At 49.0% G+C, this 21,944-nt stretch overlaps 1 protein-coding gene across 1 annotated transcript in view; it reads right to left on the reverse strand.

Annotated features, from left to right (window-relative positions):
- plcl1 (phospholipase C like 1) overlaps positions 1–17,451 on the reverse strand; it is a 38,097-nt gene extending 20,646 nt beyond the window's left edge. The window contains exon 1 of the mRNA XM_078090542.1: positions 16,674–17,451. Within this exon, the coding sequence (XP_077946668.1) occupies positions 16,674–16,838 (165 nt within the window). The 5' untranslated portion in view covers positions 16,839–17,451. The remainder of the gene's footprint in view (positions 1–16,673) is intronic.
- Positions 17,452–21,944: the final 4,493 nt, after the last annotated feature.

Genomic DNA, 21,944 nt, shown 5'->3' on the forward strand with positions numbered 1-21,944 from the left:
TGACAGCGCAGAATAGATGGGTGGCAAAACCGAGACGAGAGCACGGGGGAGCGGAGCGAGAAAGCTGATGATGATAAATGTCATTCTATTATTGCCTGGATAGAATGTAGGACGGCGGCGGGGGCCGGGCGGGGGGGGGGGGTTAGTAGAGCGGTGAGCTCAGAAGTGACCTGTGATGTGGCGTAGCACACACACACCAACGTGATCTCCAAAACCTGCTGGTAAAAATGTAAACGAAAATCTGGAACACACACATTCGTAACAACACAGAGGAACTGGCGGGGGTTAACCACGCCCCTTGAGTGAACAACATGGCGGACCATGTCGGATTCTTGAGTGAACGTCTCTCCGCCATGTTGGATTTTTTGAGGGGGTTAGCGTTATGTAGGATATTAGAAACAAATGTACGATCCGGTTCATAAAATTAATAAAATTGCATATAGTGTACAGCAGAATACAGCCATGATTCTGGAACTGTGTAATCAATAAAGCAATGACAATATTGTAAAACTACTGTAATTCTGCAACTGTACTAGAATAATACCAATGCAGTTATGATTTAATGCAATGTAATCAACTGGAATGCAACAACTGATATTGACTAAGGATCATTCGAAATCCGAGTTACATTGAACTCACCAGAAGACTCCCAGAGGTGTGGACACTGACTTTCACACCTTTAAGCATTGGTATAAATACCTGTAGAGTTCACTGGTGGAGGCGACAGACGGGCACTATGGGGGGTCAAAGGACTGACCTGGGGCCTGTTGGTCGCTGAGACCAGCGGCTCCTCAGCTGAGATGTTCTTTTTACCGCAACGCCATCTCCTTTATTAAATACATTTGATTTTAACCTTTCGATCAGCGATGACCTCTGTCCGTCCGGCGTTTCTTCATTTTTGAACACAACAGTTAGTATTCTATTCTTACAAGTTAACATTGATTTCTCGTTAAAAATGCAATGATAACACGTTTATTTTACGTCGTTAGACTTCACGAAGTGTGTTTACGGGGCGCAGGTCCCCGTTCACTTTGAACAGGGTGACGTCATCGGTTGCCAGTCCGTGATTATTTAGTGTGTGTCACTGCGAATTTGTATCTTCAAGCACTAATAAACACACACAAGAAACGCCGCCGTTTATTTGGTCTTGAAAAAGAAAAGAGAAAACACGTTACATAATTAAGTGTGCTTATGTAACCGCGGCGGTGCGTAGAAACGCACACGTGTGCACACGCCAGGAAAGCAGATGTACACACACACACACACACACACACAAACACGCACAGAGTTGTGACCCCGCTGGTTGAAAGTCAGCCCACCGGATGTGTGTGTGTGTGTGTGTGCGTTTGTGAACAACATGGGAACTTTGTAAACACTCAGCCTATGGGAGGTCATTAGTGCCTTAAAATAAGCCAATCGGTGGCAACGTGTAACTCATCACGCATCTAATTTACACCTGGAAAAAGTATTTTGGGTAAATTCTCTCACTTTTTAACAGATCTAGAACATTAGACCTCATTTGCAAACGATGAGTAATATTTAGAGAATGCTGATGCAGAACCAAAACGCCTCCTCCTCCTCCTCCTCCTCCCCCCCGAGCTTCCCCTCGACTCCACCAGCCTCCGGTGGGATCGGCTCGTCGAGTGCTGCATGAGTCCCACTGGAAGGCCCGAGGAGGTGGAGGCAGAAGCTGCTTTTGAAAGCACCACCGGAGCTTAAATGTCATATTTGATTTGGCTGCGGCTCCTCCTGAAACACTTCCTCACTGTGCTCGTGTTTTCTGTTCTGTTTGTGTTCTGATCCCAATTCAACTTGCATGCTGGCTTTTCTTTGTTCCTGAGAGAGAAAATCGGATTGATCGAAATTGACCTTCTCTGTTCGAACTGCACAATGAAGACAGGAAAAAATGCAAATCCACAATCAAACGTCCCGTTCTCACAATCTCGGCGCGAACGCTTTCCACCCGACGCGCGGCCGCTGTAAACGGCGTTGTTCTGAGAAGCTTCTCGTGGCGTCGCTCGTACGCGTCCTTCCCTCATCACATCCACTGGTCCCAGTGACCTCACAGCGACCTCCAGATAACTAGAAGCACGTAGCGCACACGTTCGCTTTCATACACAGCGCGCACTACAATTCCTACTAACACGCTGCCCTATTTAAAACACACACACACACACACACACACACATTCTCACGGATAATATCTCCTTGAACCCTCGAATCCTGTGTGGCTGTGTGGTGTTGATTTATATTTGTCATAGACAAATACACATGTGCATATTTATAGAGAAAGACTCCCCGATAAGCTGTCATAATGTCACAATGTCGGGGTCGTAGCACAGCCTCACTGCCAGGTGTCATTATCACACAGCATGCGCCCTGAGCTGTGCAACGTGTGCGCGTGGGTGTGTGTGTGTGTGTGTGTGCGTGCACATAACTATCTCCATGGAGACCATGTGAGACGCTGTTGACAGTTTGCATCTCATTGAAAAGACCACAGAGATGTTTGGTCTGCATGTTTTGAAGTAAAAGTGCACATATATTAGATGTATTGTATGTAATTGTATGCTTCTGGTGCGTTGCTCCCTGCGGCGACGACGGGAGCTGACAGACAGACCTGGCAGCGCAGCCACGCCGCCAGTATCGATACGAGCGGAGGAGAACATCGATTAGGCCGGAGTAAATGTCAGTGGAGGTCGTAGGTCGGGGTGCATTCAGGGTCTAACAAGAGGAGAGCCTGGTGGGACTCAGAGGCGTTACAGTGTGATAAGAACAGGAAGGATCAATGTTTTAAAACTTCAGCCACAGTTTAACTAAATCACTGAGAAATAAAGCTGATAAAAGTTAATGCTGAATTTGTTTGTTTTTTTAAGCCCTCATACATTGAACAACAATACCATCGTTTTATATTATTTTTCTTGTGCCATTGAGCACCTCGCATATAAAATATATTATCAAATATCATGTATTTTATGTTAAATGTACCAGTATTTTTGTTCATCCCTCAGCCTCCATCGCTCCGTCATCACTCAGTGGTCGTCTCTCGAGGGGGGGGAGGGTGGGGGGGGGGGTTGGGGGCCCTTCAGCAGACTCACAATCTCCACCTCTTCTTCGCCTTTTTGCATTCTCAGTCCTCCACACGCGTCTCTTCTTCTCTCACTAGCTGCAACCCTCCAACCCTGCTCTCCCCGCTCCCCCCCCCTCGTATTTCACAGCTGGATAGGACACACACAGGGCAGTAATGAGAGCGCACAATGGCGTCTGCAGGAGGCTTTCAGAGGCCGTCCTGGATCACGGTAACCATGGAAATAAGTGACACACACACACACACACACAGAGTGACGTGGCGCTCTCGACTTATCCGACACACCAAGTGCACTCCTAAAGAGTAACTCCTTTACTCCGACCGGTTTGCCATCCCATCACTCCGCAGGGGGGCGGCTCGGACCCCCCCCCCCCCCCCCCCCAGAGGACACCAAGGCCCCCGGGAACGAAAATACCAGCAGTGGCGTCTCACAGAGAGACGGACAGAAATGTCCAGAATACGTGGCGAGACGGAATTCTAACAAAACAGAAATACACAAGTGTCAAACTTGAATAAACATCCGAGCTGGAATTGTGGCGGCCTGAAGCCCCTCGTCCATGAATCTAGTCCACGCACACGCACACACACACACACACTGTCTGCAATGGGAAAAACGTTATCGTATGCCAGGAAAAAAAACGCCAAGTACACGAGAAATAAAGTCTAAATTTACCAAATAAAAGTGCAGATTTTTTCCAAGCCAAATGAATCCGTGTTACTTCACAATTTGCACCCTAAACCCCAAGTTGTTCTCTGGCGTGTACAAAGGCTTCGGTGCTATATGGCACCCATCTTTAGCGAGGCGCTATCTAGCACCTTTAGAGGGGACATTTAGCGATACATTGCTCTGCACGATACGATGAATCCTCCCAGGTTTCTCTGTGGGTCCATGAGACACTAGAGACCACGTTGGAAATGAGTATTTCGACACTTTCATCCACTCGGTTTGCGGCTGGAAAGGGCTTCTGAGATGAAAACGTGACCCTTAAATTGCCCGTGAGGATGAACCCAACCGCGCAGAGTGGAGCTCAGGTAGAGAAACGCAGTCATCGAGCAGTTCATCGAAAGTTTGAGTTGAGCGTTTCTACTGCAGCCAGTGGAGAGAACTCGCCGCCGCCGCCGCCGCACAGCTAATGGGTCGCCTCCACGGCGCTGTGGGCCACGCCGTCACGAATCTCAATTACATCTGGCGGGCGGGAACACACGCCGGAGCGCACATCTGCCTCCGGAGAGCGCCCCGGCTTCGTGCTCCAGGGACACGCTGAGCACCAACGTGGCTCTCTGACGCACAGCCAAAAGGCGCCACAAGTTCGGTTACACAAGATCCCGCGTTAAGAAGAAGAGTAATAAAGAGGACTTGATTTAAAGCAGAGGACGTGGAGGGAAGAGGGCAATAAGCAGGAGAGGGTTCGGTAGAGACTCCTGGTGGGATTCTTGGGCAAAAAGGAAAGTCCACCAATGGCAAAAAAAAACCCACCCATTATTGTTAGTGCTGCAGAACGACTTAACGTGCAGATCATTTGAAAGCATTGTTTGTTATTTCGTTTCATCATTTGTGACTAATTTTTTAAAGTGACAGGCGGAGACGGAGACGACAGCAGCAGCGCTAAATAAATCACAGTGCTGCAACTAAGTGTGACTGAAATGTTTATGAAACGGCAGCATAATGGAGAGACAGCCTGGGGGGACGGACAGACAGACAGACAGACAGACAGACAGACAGACAGACAGACAGACAGACAGACAGACAGACAGACAGGCAGACAGACAGAAGCCTGCCTGTGAATCTGAAACTAGGACCGCATCACAGTGCAACCGGAACGACGCTGCTCCCCTTTTAAATGCATCTGCGTTCGTTTGCACGTGTGAAACCTGCTCAATCGTTTCGGCGGCGCCCGGGAAGACAAGCGGCTCCACGTGACGCTAATTGGTGACATTACGTCCCGAGCAGTTGCGTTTAATCTGAGATTTGTGACCTTACCTCTGCGTGTCGTCGATGTTTGAATTGGTCCCAATTAAGTGTCTCGCGTCCCCAATCGGTCAAAGCATGAAAGGACGTGGAATAAATAACCAGCGGCGTGAGAGTTCTTTCCGCACCCTTTATTAAAATGTTAAAAGTCAAAACACGGTGTGATGTGCAGATGAGCTCTACATATTTATTTGCAGTTTGTTTCGTTCCCATGTTATGAAAGAAATCCCCGGCGAGGTGAGACGTGAGTTATAATTCAGTTGAATGTTTCAGTTAGAAAACCTGCATATGGTGTAAATGAAACGTTTCATTACTTCCTAACGGGGGCATTCTGTGGTAAATGCCTGAAAGACATAAACGAGACCTGTGTGTCTTTTGGTATTTAACCGCCGACCAGCAGAGAATGTGAGCACTTCATTTAATAAAAGAACACGATGTGTTGAGGAAGACTCGAAACTATGATTGAGCCCACGGGCTCGTTTTTACAATGTTTACCGAAGAACAATGGTCATTAGAGAGAACGCAACGCTTAAGACACTGGAACCGATATTGCTGCGAAATGAACAGAGCAGTCAGACACCTGGGACGTTGCGTAAGGAAACCTTCTAATGTGATTCAACGATTGCAAATCTGATTCATTTGCACGACAAAAGGAGAGAAGCGGCCGTGAGGGCGACGGGGGGGCAGTGACTCAACGCGTGAAATCTGGCCCGACGAGCGAGGAGGGAGAAGAAGAGCGGTCGGCACGGAGGGCGGAGAGGACTTGTTTCTGGGATCAGATCGACTCCTAACGACGGCCGACTCCTGCAGCAATGACAGAGAAGCGGCGGCGCAGTGAGCAGCTCACGCAAGACAAGCTGCAATTATTTTAATTAGCCCTTGTTTGAAATCCGAACAGAGGCCCGAAGCTGGAGTGGAGGCACAGAGGTGGGATCCTCCTGTGTGTGTGTGTGTGTGCGTCACGCTATCCCCCCCCCAGAGGAATCGCTACCTCACACAAGGCTGATTTATTTGTGTCCGATGGCGCTCACTAACAAACGTGGCGGCTCCTCGGCTTCTCCGTCCATCGCCGGAGAACCAAAAAATAGGCGCAAGGGGAACGATATCTAAAAAGGTCGAGAGGAGTCGAATTCAAAATGTGACGCAAACGAATCAGAAGAGGAGAATCTAAATTCTTGTGCAATTTAAATGTGAATATTTTGGGCGCATGAACGCTGAAGAGATGAAGAGGCCGGCGCCATTAAACAGTTCATCAGGAGTCATTCAGAACCAGAGGTTTGATGACTTTGTCTTCATGTGGGACGGCCCCCCCGTAAAAGGACCTCCAGGCTGCGAAAGCTCAGCGTGATTCATTGGCTCGCGCTGTACGAACCCGCCAACAGAGCGGCGTTCCCATGCAGCTGCACCACGACGCGGAGGACTTTTTTGCTTTCACACGGGAGAAAGTCCTGTGTTTGTTTGACCCGCCGCTCCCCTCGACCTCCCCTCTGCGCGGAGGTCTGCCGTCTGAGACGTATTGGCGACAATGAACTCTGTTTGTAGGCGAATGCTCGTTTCTTTTTAGAAGGAGCAGGCTGCAGAGAGACGTGCGGCCAAAGGCGAGCCGACTGGATGTCCCGGTCACGTGCTTCACGTACGTCATGAACGAGTCTGTTTCTACTCACAACGCAACTCGAGAGGTTGTTCTGCGTTTCTTATGCAGAACCTGAACTGCAGCTTTTTTAAACGGCGAGTATGAAAAAGGCAGATGGAGAAGTCAAAGGAGCGCTCCCCCCCCCCTCACCCTCCCTTCTCAGTAGCCAAGGAAACCAACCCAGATCGTCCTCGTTTGAGGTCAGAGGTCACGGGTGACGTGCAGGGAAACACACGGCCGCTGGAGGAGAGAGAAGCTGATGGAGGGAGGGATTTGATTTTTAACCATTTTAAGCTCTGAGCGAAGCGCCAGCGAGCCGGCCCGGAGCGCTGGGACGGCCTCGTGGAGGAGCTTCTCCGTGGCTGCTGTCCACTCCGCCCAACGATGACCTCACCGCCCCAGTCAGCGGGACGGCGCGCGAGGCGATTGGCCGCCGGCGGGCTGAAGGGACGCGCGGTTCGGTCGGAGTGCCCGTGACGTGCCAATAACTCTGCGTGTGAATCGCCACTTCATCCGCCGCCTGTTTCAATCATTACTTTCATTTGTTTTTATTTTTAGAGGGTTTTTGTGGCTTGAAAAGAACAAATATTAATTAAGAGACCTCCACTCGGACTCGTCGGCTAAAGAATTACACATGGAATTGAGGAAAAAAACCCACCGGTGAGCAATAACGTGAGCTTCCGGTGCTTTAAAAAACGACATCTTCACACGCAACATCCTTAACATCCTCATTAAAAACACCTCCTGCTCGAGAGAACAGCCCCAATTAAGAAAAACCCCACGGATGGATGGTCCTGAGCGGCGGCGTCTGCATCTGGGCTCCGAACCTCATCAGCATCGTTCAAAATGTTCATTCCTACGTGGTTCCTGTTCCTTCTTTTAAACGCTTGCTTGAGGGGCGCTTGGTCTGTCGCTGTATGCGTGAGGGAGTATAAATAGATGTGCGCGGCCTTGGATACCGCCGTGACCTCTGACCCTCTAAACAGACGATCCGAGCAGAATTCTGCTTTTCTGGCACATCAACGGGAAGCCGGGTTGGTTATTGCTGAAGAGGAGAAGCAGGTCTGGAAGCTAACGCGCGTTCATTCATCTCCTCCTCCGGAGGGACGGACGTCTTTCTGTCTCCGTCGGTCGGGCAGCCGGGGACAAGGAGAACGAAGGAAGCGCTCCCAAACGCCTCGCTGCTCTCGTTGATTCGAACAAAATCAAATCGTTTCGTGAGCCGTGCCACCATCGGGAAACATTGCCTCTGGTCACATGACCCCCCCCCCCCCCCCCACACACAAAGCAGAGGCATTCTGGGTAACGAAAGAATGAGGTGTTAAGACTGTAGGTGACCCGTCCACACGCGGCACGATGATGTCACCCACCTGCACAGCACGGGAACCGCTGTTGTTTTTACATGAAGAATTCACTGCAGGTTTTTAAATAGAAATTATTAATCATTCAACGTAAGCGTTTTCCCCCCCGAAATGGGACATTTTTGTTTCGGGACGTGGTGAGTTGTGGATTGAAGACGACGGCGAACAGCAGCGCTCAGGTCGCCTTGTCGTTGCCACACCGTGTACTGTGGCGTCTGAAAGCTGCCTCGCGTTGGGCTTAAAGGATAAACCTGCAGTTTGTGGTGTGTTGTTCTGAGAAATCCCAGACTTGTGACTTTGCGTAGATCGGCTCTTCGTCAAAGTTCCTCCACTGACTGTCAGAGGATCGGGAAGTCGAGGCACCTCTCTGCTTTGGGCCGAACACAACATCCTCCGCCGTACGATCGAACCGCCGCGGACGATTCAGAGACACAGAACCCTTCTGTTCGACCGCTTGAAAAGAAGAAATAGACCAACGTTTGAGCTCGTGAACGCGTGTTTGCCGTAACATTTGAAGCCCGATTGCGTCGTTGTGGTTGAAATTTTGACCAAGGGGTCACATCTGCTTCTCTCGCTTGGAACACCTGGAGTACAAATTGAAGGCATATTTTGTCCATCACTAGCAGGCGCACGCTGTAATGTGGAATATGTGCTTCTACTCATCCCACTCCTTAGTTGTTTCATTGCAAAGACATTTGAGAGTAAATCTAGTGCATGAGGCAAAAAAAGGAATCATTAGTTATAGCGTGACACTAGAACAAGCGGGACGAGGGGTTTATGAACGCTTTAATGGGAGAAAACAGGAAGAAAGATGGTTTTATATTAGAGTACAGGCAAGAGCCGTGTAAATATATTGCTGTGGGAGGATGCACAAGCGCAGCATCGCCTCTTCTTTGCCTTGCTCGTGTTTGCTGCCTTCACCTGAGGATCCACATTCATTCGTGCCTTCAAAGCACCTTCTCCTCACATGAATCCTCCACCTCCACCAGTCATTATCATTTCCTCTTTCCTCTCGTTCTGCAGCAATTCCTTCTGCACGGCTGAATAAGGGAGAGAGAGAGAGAGCACCGGTGTGCAACCAAACCATTGATTTCAGATGGGATTTCTTTCAAAAGTCTTTTCAAATTGTATGAATAGTAAAAACAGAGGCCGCAACCAAGAAGAAATGTAGGACTTTGAGGGCAAAAAAGCTAAACACAAATTCTACCTGAAGTGTCAATACAGGTTTATTTTCCATGAACGTGTGTAGAGCCTTTAAAACAGATGTGTCCTGATTCCTTAAACTGTCAAACAACAAACAAGTGCAGCCGGTGAACAAACGCGCAACGTTTATTAAACATGGAGCTACTAGCGATGCTAACCGCTAAAAAATGTAATTCAAACAGCTGTACAATAGTGAAGAAGTGATAGTTGATATTGATCCTGCAGGCCAGGAGGGGGATCATGCGCCCGGTCTCGCCCGTGCACCCGTCCGTCCGTCCGTCGGCTGCTGAAGCCGCGTGCTGACCGACCTTATCGAGTGCTTCTTAGCGCCTTTGGCCGCGAGTGCTGCTTCAGGAGCCGAGGAACAAGCCCCATCTCGCCTGCTGCAGGCCACATTTTTGGCCTTTTTTCATATCTCAAAAGAGGACACGCATGGAACCGCACGGTCTCATCTTGAACCTAAGCAGCCGCAGATCTCGTCCATGGATTATGATCCCCTTAAATTAGACACGATTCAAGATCAATACAATTTTGCAATATTTGCCACCATTGTGACAGATTCTACTGTTCTTTGTTTTGGCAGGGCGGGAAGACCCACCTGCGCTCCGTGCTTCCGTTCCTCGTTCTATCTGAACCTGTAATTGTATCAGTACAAGCTGCTTGCTCTTCTGACAAAACAAATGTATTGACCAATAAAACGTCAAATTTGATGTGTTTTTTTTTTGCGTTCATGCTCGTTTCCGCCGCCCCCGTGTGGCCAAAAACTTTTAATGCTGGTTTTAAGAAATCGGCAGTAACGAAAAAAGCTACGTCATGAATGTCGTGCACACAAAAAGTGATTACAAACGGGAATAAAGGTTTATTCCAGTGGATTCACACACACACACACACACAGAGGTTTTGGGGCGTGGAACGCCGGACGCGGGGGTCGGGATTAAGAGTTTGTCATGGGCCCTGTATTTTGGTTGCCATGGCAGCGACGTCCGCTGGTCCCAGTGAAGTCACAGCAGCCGACTTTGGCAACCGCACGCCATTCCTCCTCTCTGAAGGAGCCGAAACACACACACACACACACACACACACACACAGACTGCTTGTTATGTTCGTAACACACACAGACGCACCCATAAGTAGACTCAACCGTCTGGTGAATCAGGACACACCTATTGGCATTAAAACCAGCGAGTCGGCTGGACCGACCCACCGCGCGGAAGTAATGAAGCCCAGCTGGTTAAAAAAAAAGAAGAAAGAAGAAACCTCTGAAACGGCCTCGAGCGAAGAGAAGAAGTGATTCACGGAGCGAAAGACTTCCCATTGAGATAACATCGTCACAGACAACATTCCTGCGCTGGCGAACACGCCGAACAGGGGAGATAAAATGCCTCAGCGCGATGCTGAACATCGTCGTGTCTCGTGTTATCGTGGCAGTCGTTCGGCAGCTTTTTTTTTTCCCCCCCCCCTCTCTCCTCCCGTAAGCGGGAATAATCACATTTCCCTCCGCACAGAAAGAAGAAGTCGCTGCTCAGTCCACTCGCGCTCCTCTTCGCCGCAACGTTGACCCCGGAGAAGAACGTAGCGTTGTAACCTCTGAATCTCTGCTAAGCAGAAAAAAACTTTTACAATAAGGTAGAAAAATACTTTTTTGGGGGGGTTAGGTGGCCAAAAAAAACAAACTATTTTGATCATTGATTCATTGCTGCAGTCGACATGAAGCACGGACGGGTCTCAAATGTGAAGACGTGCCTCTTATTTAGGGTGAAACCAAAAGTACTTTCTTTTCTACTTTACCTCACAAGTGCAGCAGGTACCCGGGATCTGTGTGTGTGTGTGTGTGTGTGTGTGTGTGTGTGTGTGTGTGTGTGTTTCCCTCTAGGCTGAAGCCTAAAACAGCACAACAACCCGACGTGCCGTCTCTGGAGTTTTCTCCTGATCTTTCCACCCTGAGGACACACACACACAGTCTCTCAGACCCCCTCCCCCCTCCCTCCCTCCCGTCGACCCCCGTTCAGCGCTCCCCTCTTCGCCTCCAGAAGTGAGGCTTTTGTTTGCCGCATGTTGGAGGAGGAGGAGAAAAGTGGAGGTGATGGAAAAAGCCCCAGAGCTGGTGGAGCAGGAAGAGATTTTCAGATAAAAACGTCGCCCTGGCAGCCGCCCACGATTTTAAACTCGTCTGTGTTTTTGCAGTTACTCAAATCTGAAATCCTCTTTTATGCTCTGCCCGCTTTGATTCCAGCACCGGAAACCCCGCCGCCTGCCGGGGTCGAAGGTCACTTTGTAAAATCCCCCCCCATAATTCGCGTTGACTTCCGATGGCGGACGTGAAAGACTGTCCAACATTCTAAGTCGCCCTCTGCGCACAAAGAGAAACCCGGAGGTCCAACGCTCTTTGTCGTCTGCCGAAGCTCCACTGTGATTACGGCGCATTACTTCTTCATGCAACGGCGTGCTGTGCGGCGTGAACCCGTGATGCATTTAGCATCCGGAAGATAAGAAGCTCTGCCGGGTGAGACACTGCAGACGACGTGGTGGGAGAATGGCGGTGCTTCAGGGGTCTTCACTTTTCTTACTTTAAATGTCACGAATCCAATTCCCGTGTGCAGGTCCGTCTGCTCCAAAGTCCGAAGCGCTTCACCTTCCACGCACCCGAGGCCGCTATCGCCCGGTGACTGATAAAGATTCCTCCCTGCGCTGCCATTGGCCCTTCATCCGTCATTAACACGAGCTGATAAGCGCAATCGCACTGCCGCGCGTTCGGAAAAACGTCTATAACAGCGAGCGGCACGGCGCGGTCACGGACCCCCCTTACGTGCAAGACGGAGTGCAAGATGCGTATGGAGGTGCAGGAGAAGACACGTCGGACCTCTGTTTCAGTCACACGCGTGAAAAAAAAAACATCCATCAAGTGTTTGCTTTGCGCTCAGAGAGACGCGCGGAGGGCGAGCAGCCGATTGCAGAGGCGGCGCACAACCTGCACGGCACGTGTACAAGGGTTACGCTTCCTGTGGCGCCGGGGTGGAGGCCGCACTTTTGTGTCTTTTGTTTTTTCTTGTGCGATGAATCGTGGCGTACTGTGCCAGAGCTGCGTGTGCTTTCGCAGCCACACACACACACACACACACACACACACACACACACTTCCAACCCCTGACCAGCAGCTGTAATGAGGCGGTGTGTGTGTGTGAGATGTGGCACCAGTGGCAGAATGATACGGGGAGACAGAGGGCTCTCAGAGGCCCCCTGATTGCACTGCATGCACACACACACACACACACACGTTGCATTGTCATTCCTCTTGACGGGCTTCCAGCGGTGTGTGGCTAACGAATCGTTGTTCGCTCCTAAGCGAGAACAATAACGCCGAGCAAAACAAGGGAAAGTGTTGCCGCCGAACGAGAAAACAAAGCGGGGGATTCAGAGCGAGTCGCGGTGCAGGTGGGAGACGACACAGAGGCACATCGGACGCACACTCGGATCACAGCGTGGCCTCGATGGGAAATTCCTTGACTTTCCTCCAAGGGGGTGGAGGCACGTCTGTGCAAATAAACCGGCCCCGTCTCAGCAAATCGGTTGGGTTTCGCCTTGGCGTTCGTGGTCCCCCGAGGATTCACTTGTCGCATGTAAACTACGTCATTAACTCATTGAAACATCTGGCCGGTTCTGGTTCTGCAAAGCCCCCCACCCACCCCCCCCTTCCCCTCAGATGGCGCAACAATGTGGCCGCGTCCCAGAGGAGACCAGAAGGGACCAGAAGGGACCAGACGGGACCAGACGGGAGCCGCTGGGCCTCGGCCCGCAGAGACCGGCGCTCCTCCTCCGGCGGTCTCGTCTAGTTATGAACGTCGCAGGAGTAATGAAACATCTCGGATGTCACCGCGGTTCAAAGAAAGAGCGCAAATAGTGCCGACGAACAGGAAGAGCCCCTGCGTGTGTGTAGATGAGCAAAATGAAATGATGTAAGTTGAAAAAAAAGAAAAGAATGCATGCCACCGAGGCAGAAGGCTGGTGCCCTCCTGCGCTCCACCAGCGAGCAGCCGAGCTGTCAGAGAGACATCCGACCATGACCCCCGACCTCCGACCCCTCCCATGTGTGTGTGTGTGAGAATCGAACAGTAATCCCCCCCCCAGGCTGACTGGCGTGTGAGCCAATCGCCGTTGTTTCGCTGGTGGAAAAGCAATGATGACGCGTATCTGGCAGATTGCAGGAGGGGGAGGAGGGGGGGGGGGGAATTATAGAACTTAGCAGTTAGCTGAGGTATAATTTTAAAGTGGGCAAACCATCTCTCAAGAAGCACTTTCTATATAAAAAGATATTCCAATCTGAAGGAGAAATCTGCGGCTCGTGATAAACTCGTCCCGTTTCGCTTGATTCTTCTGCAGCTCATCAGGAAGCAGCACCAGCAGACTGAAGCCAGCCGAGCGCAAGTAATTACTTTCTTATTAAAGCAGAGAAGACGGGAGAGTTATTTCTGGCACCGAGGGTCAAGAGGTGAGTGTCCGTCAGAGCGCTATCCAGGGTCCGACGGACGTGCGACGCTCCCAGATGTATAATCAGCGCAAAGCATGAACAACGCGGAAGAAATCAGGTTCTTTGATGCAAAACAAATAGAGTCAAGGATCGTAAAATGACGTTTGTGTGATAATAATCTGCAAAACTTTAACTTTCTGTGACGCCAAACTGTGTGTGTGTGTGTGTTATTCTTCCACGTTATCACCTCAACAATAAACCAAAAAAAGCTTCAGAAGTATTTCTGAGAATCTTCTCAGCCCGTATTTAAAAAACACCGAAGGGCCTTTAACTAATCCACCGATTCTTTATTCGATAAGTCTCTAAAATGAAAGAAAGGCCCCGTTGGGCCGCTGTTCATTTACACAATCACATTGGACTACTTTGTGCGCTGCTCCACTGTACACGCGTGTGCGAGTACAGATCATTATGCATCGCCGATCAATTCGAATCGACGGCAAATGTCGCGACCCAAATACAATTGCGTTTGCACTGGCTCAACAAACACGTGGAGCAGAGCTGTAGATGAACTTGCGCGTTCCAAACGTTGTTCGAAGCCCCGAAAACGCTACTTTTTAGTCCAGCGAGACGACAGATGATTAGATTAAATAAGAAAATGCATCTTGGGGTTTGAATATTTCATCGTAAATACCACAAAGCCTCAACGAGAGACAGGCAACGACCTAATGCAGACTGATGAAGATGATGATGACGATCCGAACCTTTACCTACTGAGGATGTGATTACTGCGTCAGCTTCAGAGCTCGCGCACAGAACGAGGAGTGTAGGCAGAAAAACAACTGAACACCTTAGTTTTTATCAAGCTGTGAGAAATCTCTCCTTTCACTCTGATTCCACATTTAATGGTGAAAAGTGAAAATGTCCCAGAAATCAGAATGCACTTTATTTTCATTTTTTCTTTGGTGTTTGGTGTTTTGAGCCTCCCGACATGCGGGCTGTGATTCCTGCTTCTCATTTAAACGCATTAAAGCACAACAAGCTGCTGTTTTAACATTCCCCTAAAATGTTTCCCTTAAACAATTTCAATATCTACTAATTGGAGGATTATTTTCTCAATCAAGCAAGACATTCTGTCAGCAAAATCTCAGATAATTGTGAAATATCTAATGAATACAAAAATCAGAGACCTTTAGCTGAGCTCCAGGCCCTGAAATATTCTCTTCCAATGATGTAAATCTGAATCCCCTCACGTGTCTCGCACCTGTGCAGGTTTTGGGGGACGTCATTCCTCAAAACCTCTGCAGGTAACTTTACTAATCTTACTTAAAGCCAAACTCCAACGCTCAGTGCCTCGCGGCTACTAATCATCTGGCATATTTCTAGGGATTCTGAGCCGTATTGACACCCGACGCCGGCTGTCACAGCTGATAGCGCCTGTCACTGACATCACTCCGCTCATCCTCTCATCCCCTCATCCCCCCCGTCCTCCCCCGGCAGCGCTCAAAGGGACTCTCTGTTCCAGATGGGGCTCGCCGAGCCTCCGATTTCAGCTCGCACGAGGGGCCCAAACCACAACCTCCACCGCTGCCACTCCATACACACATATATATACATATGTACTATACGTATTCCCTCCCCCATCATCACCAAATCCCCCACCTGCCTGATTACTGGCAGACGCAACCCGAGTGGATGTGTTTAACTACCGACATTAAAAGGTAACGATCCCGGGGGGGGTTCGGTGACCTGCAACCTGAGCGCAGGTGAGGGAGCAAAGAGCTACGACGGCGTGATGTGGATGAGGCGTGTTTGCTCTCCTTCATTTCCAGTCCTGAAATGTCAGCGTGTCGCTGGTTCAACCGCGTGAAGCACTTTGGGGTTTTTTTAAAGAGAGCTCCGTAACTAAAAACGCGTCGTTGAAAATGAAACCGGGGGTTCCTCGTCACGCGCGGGTGCTCGACGACTGCTCAGATGCTCTGAACTCCCCAGATGACGTAACTCTGTCTGATGTGGCTGTCCGAGGCGCATTTAAAGTCAATCCACCGCTCATTTCTCTAACAACAGCGAAAAGAATGGACATAAGTGTTTGTTTTTTCGTCTCTCCTCTCCCGTCAATCATGTCGCGACCCCGAGGATTTACCTGTGACCCTCCGGAGGGGCCCCAGCTCCTGAGCCGGGGGTCGAAATTAAACTCAAGTGTCATTACCGTTGATGGATGAACAGTCTAATAACGTCATGTATATTACCTGTCACTCAAAGAGGACAATTTACTTCCAGATTTAGTTGTTTTTTTTAAACACATTTGTATTTAAAGTGCATTGTTTTTATGTATGGAGGTATTTTTAAAGGATTTTAGTCCTTTCCACCACTGGTTTACATTTGCACACCCTGATGTGCACGTCACACCGTTCATCCACGGTGTGACGTGCGTGTGCCTCCCGTATTCCCATGGACCCATTGTTCCTGCGGAGACTGTCTCGGTATTTAATCCGTAAAGCTCATTCTAATGAGAATAATCCTTAAGGAGCTTTCGAGTGTTTTTTTTTTTTTTTTTGTGAATCAACATTTAGCAGCAGTGTCGCACAAACCAAACAAGGGAGTCAGAAGTTGTGTTTGGCCCAGCTGGGGCTGTGCACGCACCTGAGATTGTGGCGCGGCTGCAGCGGAACGAGGAGGACTGAGATTGTGCCATTTGATAGAAAGCGCACGTACGACGCGCGTAAAAAGGAGCCACAAGATGCAGTACACACACACACACACACACACACACACACACACACACACACACACATCACTTGTTGAATGATTTTACACCATAGTCGAGAATATTTCTCACCAGAGGTGCTATGAAACACCATCATTATTTGGCCATCTTGAACAAAGCGGATCCAAGTTGTGTTTCCATTCATGCCGTCCGAGGTGAGAACTGAACACGGGGGCATGTCGGGATTTCTTACCTTAATGATGCTGCTCCGGCGGGGAGCTGCCTTCACCGAATCCAGCAGAATGGCGTCGGTGTCCTGGATGACACCGCTGCGCCGCCCGCGGGACGCTCTCGGCGGGACGAAGTCCGGCGCTCCGTCGCCGCACAGCGCGTCTCCGTTTCCATCCCGCTCAGACATGTCGACGTGAAGGGAGATGGGGGGGGGGGGATCAACCGAGCCTTCGGATCTGACCCGAATAAAGTTCTACTTGGCGGCGCGCAGAAGCCATTTAGTGCAGAAAAGCATCCGCCGGAGCGGCTGGAGGAAACTCACTGACCGCCCCGATGCCGCAGTCTGACTTCAGGCTGCCGGTGTGCGCTGACCTCCGCGGTCCATCACAAATCAGAGCGTGGACTTGGACTGAAGAAACGAAACAGCGCTCGCGCGGACGCGCGCTCTCCCCGGATGCGCGCAACAAGTCCTCCCCGCGCGCGGTCCGCGAGGCGGCGGAGCCACTGCGCTGTGAGTCACAACCTAAACAACGCGCAAACCCGAACGAGAAACGAGAAAGAATCCAGCGTCGGCTACGAGGTTACGCCCGAAACTGCTCTCCTGCACCCGAACCGCATCGATGCCAAAGTGGGGAAGAGGAGAGAGGAGACGCGTCCGCGCGCGGCGCATCGCATCGCTGTGACCGGACGCGGCTCGAGGGGACGTCTCGCGTCGTCCTCAGACACACACACACGGGCCACTTTTGAGGAGAATGGGGACACACAGTTGACACTTCGCACCGCCTCCGAACCCGCCGCCCCTCCCCTCGGGCTTCGAACCCAGCTCCTCCCACACGCCGCGCGCGCGGGGATGTTGACGGACGCGCGGCGCGGCCAATGCGCGGCCGCGCCGGGGCGCCTGGGAGCAGCCGCAGGCGCTGATTGGTGCGCGAGATGCTCCCTATGACTTTTGAAGATAATGGGGCAGACACCGGGGCGCACTGGGAGCGTTGATGGGGGGCCGCGGGTGCAGAAGGAACCACGGGGAACATGAGCATTAAACGGATGTTATTTCTGCTGCTTTCATGAATCTTGTCGTAATAGTGATGAGAGCAGTAACTGTATTTGGGATTCTCCCAAAGTACTCAGAAAAAGATGCACATGAAAGCATTAAAAAACAGAAAAATATGATGATGCAAACAATGAACCTTCAGTCAAGTTTGTGCCAAAACATTTGGGTGTTTGGATCCTCTCAGTTGTTTAGATTTGTTGCCTTTAGTTTCTTTTCATCTGTCGTCACCTTGGCTTGACAATGTTCTCTGATGTGTTATTGATTTTAATCTGCAGTGAAATCAATAATGGTTATTTGAAGACATAATACGAAGCAAAAACAGCCCAAGTCATAACTTCGGAAAAAACACCCTTTTCTCGCTAACACTGGTACATTTTATGTACATTGTGTAAGAAGTATCACAACAGTTCCTCACGCAGTGTTGACCTGGTTGCAGAATTGAAAACCTTGAGCAGAGCACACACAATAACGTCCATGTTCTCAGGCCTAATCTTCCAAATGCAACATTGTAATGAGATTGGGGGTAAAATCAGCCTCGGTCATATCTAACTGAACTCCAGCAAAAGGAACTTTCACCACATGTTGGTGTTGGCGGCCCCCGTGCAGGAGAAGGAGGGTGTTCCTGAGCACCTTTAATAAGCCTTTGTCTTGGTTCAGCATCCCCCGTGCCTCCTTCCCTCCATCCGTACAGCCCGGGATGGAGCTTGACCCTTTGACCTCTTCTTCTGGCTGTCGGTCAGGTGCAGGCCGCGCCGCTGGAGGTTGGTCGGCGCTGTAGAGCTGCAATAAAAGCGTGAGAAAGGATTCACCTCTGCGGCTGGTTGTCTCTGGCCTCTTGCAGTGAGGTCAGAGGTCAAGGAGGCATCAGATCCCCATGAGGCTGGTGGGGATCTGGCGTCTTGCTCAGGGACACAATCTGGTTGTCCTGGTAACGCATGGGTTCTATAATACAAATCCCAGGCAGGAAGTAGGCGCCTGGGAGGGACGATCAAATGTATAAAATGGTAATTGTCAATATTTAGGCGGCTAAACCACTTAGTTGGGTTTTGGGAAAAACATGAACGTCACAAAGGTCGCCGACCTCTCTTAAGTGAAAGTATGTCTGAGCAAATAACCCTGTGGTTTATTCCAAAGCTAAACGTGCACAGAGTCACATTCCACCACGGCCTGAGAACCCCATCCTGCACACAGAAGAAATGCTCCTCTTATTTGCAATAACAGACTTTCATGCCGACGGGGCCGAGATGAAGGCGTCCTAAAAATCCTCTGCTGGAAACACTTTGAAGGTTCTGAAACGGTCTGAATCCCCTGAATTATTTTCTGAAGGTGTTCCCGGCTGAGCAGATACGAGGGTGGTGTGTGTGTGTGTGTGTGTGTGTGTGTGTGTGTGGACCTTGAGCCACACAGCTGTGGAATGTGGTCAGCTGGTGAGGGCTATTAGTGCACCGAGCTCGCCAGTCGCACCTCGCTGCGAGGGTCCGTGGAGCCGCGGCTCAATTCGCAGAACGAGAGAATTCGCATTTTTTTTCCGTCATGGTGGAGAAGACGAGGAAGAAAAGAAAAGGAAGATTCTGCTGCCACTTGTTGCATGAAACACACACAATGAATACGTCTATTTGTTTCCTCACACTTACTTAAGATAGTGCTTCGTTTGTGGTTGCTTGTCATCAAGCAGATGTGGAAAGAAACTAAGTAACAGTTCTCACTGTTCTTTAGAACTTCTTTTCATCTGTTGTTATTATTATATTTTCTTAAAAGAAAATCAACTTGAAAGAAATATTAAAGTATTGCAAATACTGTGAGTGAGTAGTGTACTGTACTTTTTTTCTTTACACAAAATACGGTACAAAAAGTACTTCAGAATGTCTGTTTTTATGCTTCTTTATGAGCTTCTTAACCCAAACATCGTTTTAGTTACTAGTTATTTTTAGATTCATAATGCAAAACTAAACGAATCAATGCATTAGAATCTTATTAGATTTGTGTTCCCTTTTGTTTGGGTAGTTGGCTAATATGTATTACATGTCATGCAGAATTATATTAAAGTATGAGCACAGATCTGGGAATAGATGCACAATGTGTCTGTCTCTGACCCGGACCCTCCCTTCACACACTTGTCACTTTCTAGTTATTTTTAACTTTTCATTTTATTTTATTCTTCTGCACTATGTCGTCTCATCTGTCTTTCTGTCCATTGTCTTCTGTCTGTGTGTGTCTGACATATTTTAGTAATGTTCCTGATTCCTGAATACAATAGTGGAAGTGGTGCATTTGTGTGAATCTTTGTAGTAATACTTATATATTGTGTACAATTTGGAACGTAGGACTTTTACTTACAGAGTATTTCTTCATCGTACTTCTGCTATTATGTGAATCCTTCTCCTGCCGGCTGCCTGCAGACCAAATGTCCCCCAGGAAGATGCTTCTAACATAAAAACAAAATAGATACATTCAGCTCCCTGTTTATTTGACATTTAAATGCCTGTTTTCTCGGCCTCGCTGCCGAAGGACAGAAGGTTGTCGAGGTGACGAGGCGGTTAGGTAAGACTTGGAGAAAAAAAAAAAAAAAAGGATGCCAGGGAAGAAAAATCAGCAAAGTGTGAAAGAGGAATGTGAGTCCATCTCCAAATGTCCCTCTGCTGCGGAAATTCGGGCCTTCATGCTACGCTGCCACCACCGTGTGAGAAAGTCTTTCGCAGTTATGTGTGTGTGTGTGTGTGTGTGTGTGTGCGTGTGTGTTCACTGTGGTCAGGTGCATGGCGTTCTCTCCGTACCTTAAAGAAAAACAGCCAAAGAAGAGAACATCTTATTCCGCAAGCTTCGTCTCACGTAAACATTGTCTTTCGAAACATTTACACTCTCTCTCTCTCTCTCAGTTTACTTCCAGCTCTTTATTGGACCACAATAAAACATTTAGCTGCAAAGCAGGCCGCAGTAATCCGCCACCCGGGTGGCTAATCAACCTTTTATCCCTTTTGTCTTCCGTACATTTACAGCCCGGTGACTGTTAAGCCGTTGCAGTTAATGAATCAGCAGGCGAGAAATGATCAACAGCGGCTTCCCTTCTGGCGGCAAATTCTCTCATCGACTAAATTCCTCCCAAAAGTGGGATTTTTCTCTCACAGTTTGCAGGCAGATCATCACACACACTCGTAAGTGTGTGTGTCAGGAATCAGGAATCAGGGACATTTGGAATTTGACGTGGCGGTTGGTGCATGTGATGTGTGATCACGGACACATTTTTTCAGTTCAAATATTATATTTGACAAACGCTTGTTTGAACGTGTTTATTCAATGAACTAAGACTTCAATGAAGTTCATTTAACGTTTGATTTAAAAGCATCTCAGTGGAGGAACGATTCTGAAAGTAGCGACATTACTTCAGAAAAAAACCCCATTAAAGTAATAGTACTAAAAATAAATGCAATAGATACTAATAAGTGAGGTGAATCCCATAATGTGTCATTAGAAAAACAAATTGAAGTACCGAAGGGGCAGAAAGTACGAACATTGGACCTGGTCGTATTCAGCCGTAACACAAGTCAACACTAGAGGGCGCCACCAACACGTCAATCAACGTGGACAGGTGAGCCGTCGTCCCGTTTATGGCGCTTTATTGATTTAATAATCCACACGGTGATTTTCACTGCGGAACTTTGAGAATTTAATACAAATACATACATCTGTTGACAAATTGAATAGTAATGCACACATAGATATGTAAACGCAGCATATTAATAAACTGTAATGCTCTTTTTTTTAGATGTAATAATGAATAATAGGAAAGGGCCACACATGTTGAGCCACGTCTCCTGTGATCGTCCCGATGCTTTATTAATAAAAGCGAAGAGGAGGACGTTGAGTTCATCATCAGTGGTTAATGCACTGCTGAATAAACTGATCACTTCCTTCCCACTCTGACATCTGGGTTTAGAGAAGGAGGCCCCGGGTTTCCTTCCCGGCGCGTCTCGGACGGGTGGAGCTCCTCAACGATAGAGGTTTCCTGAGGTATTTTGCCAGTATTATTATAGTGCGTGTGTGCGCGTGTGTGTGTGTGTGTGTGTGTGTGTGTGTGTGTGTGTGTGTGTGTGTGTGTGTGTGTGTGTGTGTGTGTGTGTGTGTTTGTGGCCTGCATGTCAGATTTTCTTTTTTTTTCATTGTCCTGAGTACATTTCCTTGCGTCTGGTCCGAAACACTTGAATGAGTTTCTGTTTGGCTCAAAGTCCAAAAACAGCCCTGCAG

Source organism: Gasterosteus aculeatus, chromosome 16, assembly GCF_964276395.1.
Source record: "Gasterosteus aculeatus chromosome 16, fGasAcu3.hap1.1, whole genome shotgun sequence".
Classification (NCBI taxonomy): Eukaryota; Metazoa; Chordata; class Actinopteri; order Perciformes; family Gasterosteidae; genus Gasterosteus; species Gasterosteus aculeatus.